The sequence below is a fragment of the Schistocerca americana genome, chromosome 5 (assembly GCF_021461395.2).
Source record: "Schistocerca americana isolate TAMUIC-IGC-003095 chromosome 5, iqSchAmer2.1, whole genome shotgun sequence".
NCBI lineage: Eukaryota > Metazoa > Arthropoda > Insecta > Orthoptera > Acrididae > Schistocerca > Schistocerca americana.
In genome coordinates this window covers 203,310,157-203,323,064 of record NC_060123.1, presented here as the reverse complement: position 1 = coordinate 203,323,064, position 12,908 = coordinate 203,310,157, and the positions used below count along the sequence as shown (strand labels likewise).

At 35.7% G+C, this 12,908-nt stretch overlaps 1 protein-coding gene across 1 annotated transcript in view; it reads left to right on the top strand.

Moving 5' to 3' along the window:
• Window positions 1–10,923, top strand: part of LOC124616792 (guanine nucleotide exchange factor subunit Rich) — a 292,166-nt gene extending 281,243 nt beyond the window's left edge. The window contains exon 23 of the mRNA XM_047145207.1: window positions 3,290–10,923. Coding sequence (XP_047001163.1) covers window positions 3,290–3,746 — 457 coding nt within the window. The 3' untranslated portion in view covers window positions 3,747–10,923. The remainder of the gene's footprint in view (window positions 1–3,289) is intronic.
• Window positions 10,924–12,908: the final 1,985 nt, after the last annotated feature.

Here is a 12,908-nt window from a genome sequence, read left to right as displayed (position 1 = left end):
GCGCGCAGTCCGGAACCGCGAGACTGCTACGGTCGCAGGTTCGAATCCTGCCTCGGGCATGGATGTGTGTGATGTCCTTAGGTTAGTTAGGTTTAAGTAGTTCTAAGTTCTAGGGGACTGGTGACCATAGATGTTAAGTCCCATAGTGCTCAGAGCCATTTGAACCATTTTTTTAGTAGTTGTCTAAATGTCGTCCATTCTGCTGGTGGGCGACAACCAGAGCAATTGTGATAACACAGCATACAACTTTAAAGCTTTATAAGTATTTTGATGTTTAGCTCTTTTTTCTAGAATTTTTCCACCAGTATGAATAAATAGCTAAATCACCAATGGAAAAATAAATAAAAACCACTGGTTGTGAATAATGATGTTATTTATTCCTAAAGGAAGAGGTATGATTGCAATAAAATGTGAAAAATTTGAAATGTGCTATGTGGGAACAAATTAGGACTAGAGCAAGATAGTTCAGAAAATTTAGTGGTATCAATCATGATCATAATTTTCATAGTTAAGATTAATTCAAATAATGTGATGCCTACTTTCAATGTGTGTCCTTTAATGTTATATCTAGCCGACTGGTGTATACATTCTCACATTCTTTTAAAACGTTGATGGTCCTATTTTTCATTAGTTAATTATGAGGGAACAATCTACTGGATGTGGTACATTTAGTGCAGTTCTGTTTGTGTGGTGATCATGAGCTATTGAAGGTCAGTTTCTGGAACAGTAAAAAAGTCTCAAAAATGTCATTTCCTGTTGAATAATTTTCATTAATTAAATTGTTCAGGCCAAATACAAGGCATTCACAATCATGTCAACTCATCTCAAGATTGACTTTCACAAAACATGTTAAATTATGAAAGTATTTAGACATAGAAAGCATAATTTGGAATTTTAAAAACTCTTCCACCAAACAAGTTTGTTTAATTGAGTAAGTCCTACAAAATTTGTATTATCAGTGATATCTCCTTTGATTTAGATTCACTGGGAAAAGAATTTCTGCCAAAGGAAACTGGCATCCAAGTGACAGTTTGGACTATGATCTCACATAAATGATAGTAATATCAATGAGTCACTGTTAGAATCAGCCAACTCTACAAATACCTAGGTGTAACACTTTATAGGGATATGAAATGGAATGATCACATAGGTTCAGTTGTGGGTAAAGCAGGTGGTAGACTTCAGCTTATTGGTAGAATACTGGGGAAGTGCAATCAGTCTACAAAGGAGATTGCTTACAAATCACTTATGCAACCAATTCTAGAATATTGTACAAATGTGTGAGACCCGTAGCAGGTAGATCTAACGGGGGATATTGAACATATACATAGAAGGGCAGCACGAATTGTCACAGGTTGTTTAATCCATGCCAGAGTGTCACAGAGATACAGAAGGTAATGAACCGGATGACTCTTGAAGTTAAACATAAACTATCCCGAAAAAAACTGTTAAAGTTTCAGGGACCAGCTTTAAATTATTACCCTAGGAATATACTACAACTTCCTATGTATCATTCACAGAGGGATTGTGAGACAAGATTAGAATAATTACTGCACACACAGAGGCATTCAAACTCTCATTCTTCCGGCACTCCATACATGAACAGAACAGGGGGAGACCCTAATAACCGGTACAATGGGATGTACTCTCTGCCACGCAGCTCATGGTGGTTTACAGAGTATAGATGTAGATCTAGAGTAGATGTATGTAATTAAGAATGATATTGGATACATTGCTGAAAATGCTCTTCATATTAAAATAAAATCGTGGCAGTGTTTGAGTGGTATGACAAGATCAGGATGAATCATTCCTTGGAACATGTTAATGCAAGGCTTGTGAAATCACTCACCTGAGTCATATATTTCCACATTGATGTGACTGATTTATCAGCGCTCAGTTGGTTGTGTCACATGTAGTGTGGACTGCATCTGCACGCTTCTAGGAAGCGGTTACTTGCAAGCCCTATTACTGGAGGCATTAAGTTTGACCATTGGAGTATCTTTCCAATCCTAGAGGTTTCTACTGTTTCCCTTAGCCCTTTTTAGCCTTAACCCTTCAACTGCTCTGGACGTGTTAACACGCGCACATTTGTACCTGTCCCTTTGTGCTCTGAACGTGTTTACATGCACCACCAGTCCTTCTACCTGGTACTCTGAACGTGTCTGCCTCGGTTTCAGCTGGTTTCCATCTCTCTCACAGCCTGTCAGACAATCCTGTGCTGTTCTGCTCTTCTTGTGGTAGAATCCTACTGGAAGGACCCAAGTCTATGCTTCTTGCCATACTGTTAATCTAAAACAATTCATCATAACTAGTTTTGCAGTCACTAATTTACAGCCAGCTATCAGTGCAGTCTGTTGGGGTGATGCTCGCATCTCTCTCATTCAAACGATTCGACCTTCCTCAAAGTCCAGATGATGCCAGTAAGCTGCACATGTGTGTCCTCTGGGCTGTATTTCAATCTCTCGCCTGAGTAATTCCAGTAACATTACACACGTCCGATAGCCATCTTGTACTCACACCATTCTTCATCTGTAGGAATGGCCATTTTCTGTACTGAAAATAAGCCTGCATAAGGATAAAATTTTAAACATCATCTCTCACGGGCCTGGAAACATTGGAGTATTGTGTTGGTAGCATTTAGTCATGGTTTTCCTGGCGATATAACACTTTCCATTTTCATCAATATAGAATCTCACATGGGTTCCTTCAGGTAATAAGGCCTTGTTCAGTTTTAATTATTCCAACTGTTTTGACACTAATATCATCCACCTTAAGAGCCTCCATGAAGGATTCTCTGCATAAACAGAAAACCAGCAAAGATGAAAAATTGTTCTGTTGATGATTAAATTACCTTGCTGCTATCATTCCCTCCTGCTATACACACACACAGACAAGTGGCACAGTATTGGAATGAGTTTTTTCTAATGCCGTTTCTGTTTTACTTCCTAACTATTCTATATTTATTGGATTTTTTCTCCATTAAGCTTACAACAACAACATATTACGTAACTTTGAATGTATTTAATAATTTAAAATTGAATAACTCATTAGTTTTTTAAAATTTTGATTTATAGCAAATACATTATGTATTGGAGTAATGAATTTTGTATCATGAAAACCGTTTTGTTGTTGGATAGTATAACATGCAAAGTTAATATCATAAATGTATTCCTTTTATAATGGTTTATTGTGTATGTTACCTTGCATATAATGTTGCTCTTGATGACTAGTATTTTTAAACAGTTGCTATTCTCTCTATTTGTTTAATGAAATACTTTTTTTCTGACAGCCTTGGTTATAGGCCTTTCCTGTTAGCTGTGCAGAACCAAGTTCCAGTATTAAGTAAAATCTTGAGCAGCAAACAACAGTATCTGCAACAACAGAAAATATTACAGCAACAGCAACAACAGCAGCAGCATCTTCAGCAGCAACTTCAGCAGAATCCAAGTTCACCCCAATTACTGCCAGCTGTTGCACCTCATTCTAGAAGGGCAAGTTCTAACGTAGATGTCAGCAGCCATCACAGTAGTGGTCAACAAGCAAGAACCTCCCATTCAAGCAGTTCAGGGGGATTCCATGATACGTTAAGAAATGAATTGCACCGTTCAGAGAGGACTCGTGAAAGAAATTTACATTCCGTCTTTGATGCAAGAGAAGCTACTGATGCAGAAAATGAAATACAAGAAACTGATTCCATAGAAGACGGGAAAGAAGAATCTGAGCGATCTGTCTGCACTGTGTCATAGTCCTGGTTGTATTAACATTGTAAAACAAAACACAGTTAGTGAAAGAATGTGTGCTCTGTTTGTTTAGTGCTGGTGTGCTGTTTTTTGTACAATGTGCAGTGAAATTATCATGTGACGAGTTGGTGTATGGACTTAAAAATTGTATATAACAAGTTATTTTTTTAAGAAAATGAAAACTTTAAATGATTAACAGCATCTCTTTTACAGCTGTTTTTAAGCAATAATACTTATTGAATTACCGTAACTGATTCCTTAACAGGTAGCTATAACATGTAAAACACCATAGTAGTCAAATGTAAAACTATAAATACTTATTTTCTTTTTTTCCTGATGGTGTTGCACACATTCTTTGAGATTAGCAGGTATCAGTTTTACAGTTTCACTTTGCCAGTTGTAATAAAACACTGAATATATATTTGGTAACTTACCATCTTGCTCAGTGACTCTGTGCCTTATCTACATTGGTTTCAATGTGATTACTCTCCAGGAATTATAACAGTATATTTCAGTGCATACTGATTATAATGAGGCTTCTGCATTTTGTTCCTAATCATCCAGAGGTTTGAGTGTAAATACAGTCACACTGTTTGTGGAAATGGAGTAAAGACTGTATATTCTCAGCTACTTTTTTATCTTGAAGAGCATGGCATACTTCAACATTTTCTTAATATTTGAATTTTTTCTGCAGGATGTGATTCATCAATAAGTTCTCAGATTATTCACTACAGAAATCAGTGGGATGTATACACTGCTCAGAAGAATTAGGGGGCATGACTTTGGGCATCTGCCATACTCCATTGCGCAATAATTGATGATTGGATATGTTACCAAATTCTATTATCTTTCACAAAGGAACTACACAACAAAACATCATTACATCTTCGATCATTTACATAAAGAGAACTGAAAAGTCTGACTCGTGTCAAAAACAAAGTGAAAACAGTCCTTCATCTCATTGTTCTGGGGGTTTTTCATTGGACTTAGTGCTTCGATAACAAGTATGGTGTGTGTGAGCATTTATCGCTGCCTGACACGTGGCATGCTTCATATATGCCTGTGGAGGTCACACTGTAGTATCCTATCCCATTCGTCAATGACAGCACATGAGAGTTTTTGGAGAGTCTGTTGTGGAACAGGACAACCATTAACACTTCTGTCAAGCATGTTCCACATAAGCACAATGCAGCTTAGGTTGGGACTCACTGCGGGCCATTCCATTACTTCATTGTCCAGGCTTCGCAAAGACATCCCTGCTGACACCCACCACATAGGCCTTGGCATTAGTAGGATTTCCGGGTTAACACATATGCAGTGCCCACCACTTGCTCGAAAAGGATCTGTTCAGTGTACTCCATGGCAGTAAGGTGACTATGGACGATGACGAGATTCATATAATCCGTGTGGCTGATTACACTGAAGCCTCCCCACAACATAACAGAGCATAACATCTGGCACACACTGCTCGTCTTGTCTGTGAACATGAACACAGCCATCACCTTGTGTCATAGGATATCTGGACTCATCTGTGACTGACACGTTTCACCAGTAATGGTGTTGCCACTTAACATGGGAAAGACAGAAATGAAGGCAAGCTGCAAGATGCAGTCATGTAAAGTGGGGTACTCAAACAGAATGTCATCGTATCCGTACAGTGCCGTAACTCAGAGATGGCCAGATATCGCACTTCATGTGGTGTTATGCAACCTTGTGGAACTCGCCTTGGGTACTGACCTGTCTCCCTGTAGCATGTCCATAATCAATGGATGACACATGGAAAGGTATTGGCATTTGCAGCGACATGACCAAAAGTCTATCCTTTTTGGGTCAAACAGACTGCCCTTCCAACTTGCACTGCATTAAGATGTCGCATTGCATGTCCTTGGTTGAATAAAATGTCTACAAATGACATCTGCCGTCTGTGTACCTCACTAGAAAACACTGGGACGCCAGTACTCACTTCATTCCGAGGGGTCACCTGGCACTGTAATGCATAACACAACCAATAGATGGCAATGATTTTAATTCTTGCGTACATTGAAAGCGAAGATTTTAAAACGTGCAATGAGACCACAGGTACCCTTTGCAGCAAAAACTGGACATTGATACATGTGGTCCCCTAATTCTGTTGAGCAGTGTATATAGAATATTCATGGCCCTTGTTTTCAGTCTAGTGGTATCCTTTGCTGTTGCTACATATACATATGTAGTCACCAGTAGCTGTAATTTCTGTAGGGAATAAGTGATTGACTAATGTATCTGAAGCTGTTCACTGAATATATGTTAGTGTTTTCATTGCTGTCACTGTAATTTATTGAACTGTGTTTTATTTCCACTTTTACATGTGATGTTAATTTCTCATTGAGGACTGGCTTCAGCATATTACATGATGCTGAATGGAATTTTTTAAAACAAAACTGTACTTGACTTCGCTATTTCTCAATCTGTGATGGCATTACTTTCAACAGTCTTAATTCTGAGTACCTGTGTTGTAGCATCTGGCAGTTACCAAATATTGTTAGCCATGAACATTTAAGAAAGCTCTCCATCAAGGGAATACTGAGCAAACTATAATTTTAATGAGCACTAAAACACACAACTTGTTTCACAATCTCAGTGAAGTATGGTATAAAAACATTTAATTGTCTATGTTGTAAATATGAATTTTGTTACTTTAATTTGTTTTGTTTAACATAGAACCTTATGATTTCAAGAAGTACAGTTTGAGAACTGCTGCTTCAGAATATGTTCTGCTTGAAAGTAAATGATCTCATTTTGTTGAGCCATTAAAATGTTCATAGCTTTTTCAAAATGAAAATATTATATTCATCTTGCTCTGCTTCATTCATGTGTAGCATCAGGTCTTTGTATTTGCTGACAGGTCAGGCAAGAATTCTGACAAAGAAAGGTAGTCATAACTCATCTCCATGGAATTGCGCAAATTCTCACATTGCTGTTAATTTCATATGGGGTAAATATGCTATTCCCCTTTTGACAATATAAAAAGCATTAACTTTAGTTACAGCAATAGTGTATTCCCTGCCTGACAATTTTGAATGTGTGTGGTATAAATATAACTGTAAAAAATATCTATGTTAAATGTGGTGCAAGTTGTGTTGTAAAGAGGTGACAGATGTTGGAATTTGGTTAACATTTCAATGATAGTTTTCTGGCATTTTGATATAACTTGTAAAAATTGCTGATGCTCATCTGGAAATATGACAGCTTTCATTTACTAATTGTCTTATCCCTTTGCTCCAATTTAACAGCAAATTAATTTCATATCAAAAATAGTATCACATAATTATAAAGTATTTTACCAGTCTGTACCAGACTTCTTGCAAACATTGTACCAGCTGTCAACTGCTACTCCAGGGTACACTCTACTTATAATTGGAATGTTTTTTAATTTTAGTAAATGACCAAACTATCATGTCTGACTGAGGTGAAATATAACACTAGCAAACCAGTATGTTGTATCTGATTCCATTAACAGTATCTCACACGTTAAAGAAGCTTGTAGCACTTTGAGTATTTTGAGAAGTATATATTTCTCTTCACTTTGGGTGTGGTTTCAACTTAAATCACAGTTCCTTAACGTATTGCATATGCCAGAATTAAAATTTTCCTAATAATCCTCATACTGCTGTGTTCAGCTTTTATCTGCCTCCCTGTTCTTCTTTAGTAAAGTTGTATCATAACTCTTTGTTAGCTGTAGCATAATTATCTTTACAGTGTTCCTTAGATGATATCAATTAAGCCACTTATGTAACTAAAATATTAATGAATTGCCCCACTAAAAGTTTCTAATGACAATGATGTAGATGTAGAGGTAGTCCACTAACAATTTTCTTGTCTTCTCTAGAATCACTTGAACTTGTGGCATCTGCAAACTACTTTTTAATATAGTCATGCTTCATAAATGTTTCAGAGTATGGGAAACTTACAATCAATATTGCATTTTGTGTCAAGACTTCCTAAGCTGTTTCTTAAATAGCATTTTCATTTTTACAAAGTAGATTGTCTGTACAAAACTGGAGTATTGTTACACTAAAAACATTGCTTTCTTGAATTCCATAATTAGTTGTAATGGCTGGCATATTTTGTAATAGCCTGACTATAACATTTTGTTTCCCCTCCTTCTTTGTTTTCATGATTGATAAATTACTTGCTTTCAAAGGTTTTGTAATACCCTAGTTGCTCCTTATTTGTTGCTGCGCCCAAATCCCTTCTTTTAGACAGACTACTTCCTATTGGTATGCTATCTTTTTATTTAAATCATACTCACTGTGCATGAACATAAACTTAGTGCATTAAAAAGTCAAATTGGTTCCAAAGTGTGTTGTTTGTGTGCAATCAAGAACCTTCATCTAATAGCACTCATTATTCATGTCTAATGGTTAGTAGTTCTGAATGTTCCAGTGCATTCTAAGAAATGTCTTATGTTTACCATCTTTTTTCCTCTAAGTCAAAGTTTAATAGTAGATGTTCCAATTCCAATCCAGACTTCCGCTGTAGTTCACTACTCCAGTCTGCACTGTGGTTTTTTTTTCTGTGACAGACCATAACATAACATGTCCCCTTGCTTATAACTGAAAGCTCTAAAATTACTCTGAAAAATATGAGTCAGACTTTGTACATGACAGCTCCCACCAGATTTGTTCCATTTGTAGATTTAGTCTCCATACTTCCAGTAGACATGTTAGAAATAATGATTATTTATTGGAGTGATGTACAATTAGCATATTGCTGCCCTTCCATTTATTTTAGTCATCATACCTACGTGAATCATGATTTTTCTTGATACTGTGGGGGTTAATTGTGGACACCCTAAGATTTTTGGTCACTTAGGCTTTTGTTTGTAATTTAAGTTTTTATAAAACCAAATGTCAGTATGAATACTGCAGTCCTTTTGTAGCCATGATCCTATTAGAGGCAGTATGTTCAAACCTTTGTGCCACCTTGGAAATGACTTACTTAGCCAATTGTTAGGGACATACATGAACCCCAAACCATGGTTAAATTTGATTTTTCCACATGCACAAACTACTGCCAAAGATGAAAGAAATAATAGGTGACACAAAAAAATCCTTGCACCATGTGAGGTTTCTCATTTCCATTCATGAAAATGTATATATGCCAGTTGGTTCTCTAGCATTTGAGTTTCTTTCATATCTTATCTAAAACTGAAGAAAAATTCCTGATCTTGTTGTCAGTGGTTTCTGACAGTCATGATGAAGACAGCTTTTTGTCTTGCATATATTTAAATTATTTAATATTTTATCAATCACAGTTTGCTACACAGATAAAGGTGCACGTTGGTTTAAAATTGCTTTATTGAGATTATTTGCCTGTAATTAAAACATTATTTATGCAGTTTGTCCCCACCCCACACTACCTTGCCATACCCTGCCTTACAAAATTTTGTAAGACTGGTCCACCCTTCTGTTGAAACTCGTCAGTAAGTTGTGGTGATAATTTAATTTATAATAAATGTGGACAAAATGTCAGCATTTGGTGTTATGCAGTACCAGGTAGAGTGATTTCCATTTTCTTTGTAAAATGAAAGAGGTTTTATACACAAGTAAAATTTCAACTTTAGATACAAGAAACCAGAGGTATGGTTGTAACACATGCTGCATTATTGATAATATGGCCAATAAAGACAAGAAGTGTATTTCATGAACTCCATACATTATGCATATCAGGAAAGACAACTATGATGGGCTAAAGTTATAACTATATACCTGAATCAAAATGTGATATAAACTTGATGACTGATTTCCTGCTTATATGTTCTATGAACAGTTGTGAATTCTCATTACCAAGTGAAGAAATCTAATGATATGAATTACTTGCTCATAATTAGTTACATTATTTGGTGTATGTAGGGCTTGAGATTAGAAAGTTTCCATTGGATTAATCCTCTACACACACTTTTGTATATTTATCTGAAAATCTAATAATCTGGATGAACAGTATTTGTGTTGTGTTAGGAGGTTTCAAGTTTTCATCCTGATTCTAAAACTAGAGAGAGAATGAAACACACCTTCAACAGATATAATACATTGGGCAGTAACCAATGAAATTATGAAGACAGATATTTTAAAGTAATTTATGTATTTAATGAAAAGATTCATACTCAGCTACATAATTTAAGATGTTCTAATAACCGTAAACAGATGTTGTTTTACATACATATGTCATTATCTACTCAGGAGTTTTAATCAAAATAATGTAATTGCTCATGTGAAATTTAGTGTTGTGACATACAATTGTTCAGTCATCGTCTCCCCCCCCCCCCCCCTCTCCCATCCGCTTCACTGTTTCAGTTAATTAATTAATGATTGCAAGATTTAGTACAACAGTTTTCTATAGATACTACTTAGAGTTGGAAAACTATTGTTTTAATTACATTTAAGCAATTTAACTTGTTAATTACTTATGAAGATATTTAAATAGCATTTTACTTTTGCGGTGAAATAGAGTTTTATTGACAACATAACACTTACATTGTTTATGGAGTAGTCAGTCATTAGACTTAAGTTCACATTTCAAGAAGAGTATATATGTATTGAAGGAAAAGAGAGAAAAATTTTAGTGGACACATGAAGAGTTACTCTCCAAACTGTTGGCATAAATCTAATTATTTTATCCTCTACCTAATGAAAATAAAACAGTAAGTGTTAAAAAGAGGTTAAAATGCTATTTCATAAAGTTAACTGTTCAGTAGTGTCAAAAAGTTTTGCTTCAAAATTGTGAGGTACATATCTAAGAGGAGTCACCAGTTGAAAAAATAATTTACTTTATTTTGTCAAGAGACCATTGTCTGACACTTACATCCATTTTAAAATATACTTGGTATTGTACCTCAAAAACATTGACTTCAAAGAGTCCTTTGTTAGTATGCATGAGGAACATATTTTAGCCCACTAAAATGGTTTCTTATTTGATGGTAATTTTATGTTCTGAAGAACAAAAATTTTAGTCTTCCCTGTAAGACTGTCTAACAAACTCAGTGTAGTGGATTCAGCTCTTACCAGTAACTTACTGTTTTTAAGTACATATCTTAAATTGTTGGAACCAAGTACTAATTTTTATAGAGTTTTACTCATGTTGTATACTTTTTATATTGTATATATACAGTTGTTGCAGAATAAAGAAAAGTAATAATTTTTGTAAACAATATTATTTCATTTATCATTTCATCAACATTCCTCAGTATTAATTTGTCAAACTTCTTTGGAGTTGTACTTACCACTTCTTCATTTTTTAAAAGTCCTTTCTTCATGAATAGTGTGACCATTCATAATCAACACTGGTCTGATATCTTGAGGTGAGGAGAGAATTAGGGGATGGAGATAAGGAGAAAAAAGTAAAGAAACAGCCTAAAATGTGTGAGAAAATTTTTTAATTATATTCAAGATTTAGATAACTAAAAAATTTTTTTTTGCCTTCACTCGTATTAGAATCTTCTCTGTTGTCTGGCATAAGCACATATTATCCTTGATCAAGAAGAAAAATATGAAGCAGTGCTCCCATAATTAGCAGCCCCAGGCTTTTTCAATATATTGAAAAAGAACCAGCGCAGTCTATCTCACCCTTTTTTACTGCAAACTGCTCTCAAATAAGTGATAGCCAGTCACATTTTTTTTATAATGTTGACTTTTAAGTTTGCTTTTTAATTACACCTAGTAACCTATTTCATTTATGAAAATAATAAATTTTTGAAAATATAATGTAACTGGATAGATGAAAAATCTACTCAGTCTCCTGCCACCACTTTGTGAGTAGATTTTTTCACAAATCCAATTATATTATATTTAATTTATGAGATGAACAAAATACAGAAAGAGACCAACTCATCTGCAACTGATTGATGTGTGGTGCACAGAAATGTAAAACAGTACAGAAATTTCTCTAGCTTTCAAGCTGATGCTCTTTCCTCGGCACGCATGCATGCACATGCTTGCCCCCCCCCCCCCCCCCAATCCCCGCCCCCCAACACACACACACACACACACACACACACACACACACACACACACGCACACGCTCTCTCTCTCTCTCTCTCTCTGTGTGTGTGTGTGTGTGTGTGGGGGGGGGGGGGGGGGGTTGTACAAAAGGGATAAACTGATTCCTGAATCTCTTTTGTAACTGCACCTATTTTCGTTTAAACTTATCTTCTTCCCATGTACATCATCTGCTTCTCACATGCCTTCTGGTCACTTGTAATAGCCAATAATTACAACAGCTGCTGCACTGTATTGCAACCGCTTGCTGTCGTGACCACTGCATATATTTCATCACCGAGATCTGTATTTTGAACTATTCTGTAGATATCGCAACTTCTTGAAGGTGTCTTTGAACACAATATCTAATCCCTTCTTAGGCCCTTCTACACTGTTGTATTCTCCCTAGAACTACTTAAAGTTTTGTTCTACATTTTTACTGTTATTGCTGCAATTCCTTCATTTTAAAACTCTTTTCATTATAGACAAAGACATAATGTGTGATACTTTTCCAAAACAGTAAGTAAGTTTGAAAGTTCAAATATAAAATTACAGGAGATAATGAAAGCAGGAGGTTTCAGCATGCTGAACTTTCTCTTATATGGTCAGAAGCGGAAATGAAAACAAACCGAAGAACATGTCTAAAGCCAAAACGACTGGTATGGACAATGCCAAAGTCAACATGATTAACACAGCCTGGAGTGTAATGATCACAATTGTTTCACAATGCATACAGACGTAAAATCTGAGAATAACTTGAGAATAAACCTGTACTTCGTGTTTTAGTAAACAGAATTAAATTGCTGTCAATGTGTTTAACATTCAGGATGAAAATAAGACTGAATTACAACAGAAACTGAACCTTTGAAATGCTATGCTCAAACAATTTAGACTCAAGATAAACACACTCAAAACTTTAGTTTTGTATGTTAAATGAGAGAACAGTTTTACTAAAATCACATTGAATAAAGTTGGAAAAAATATATCAGTTCATATACCTTAGCAGTGTAATACAGTAGAGTACAAAATGGAACACAGTTTTACCATCTCGCATGAACACTTCTCCGGGATAAAGTTCAGTTAAGACAAAATTCATACTCTACAAGATCTTTTTCATACCATTTACCTCATTCGGTCTAGTGAACTGCACCCA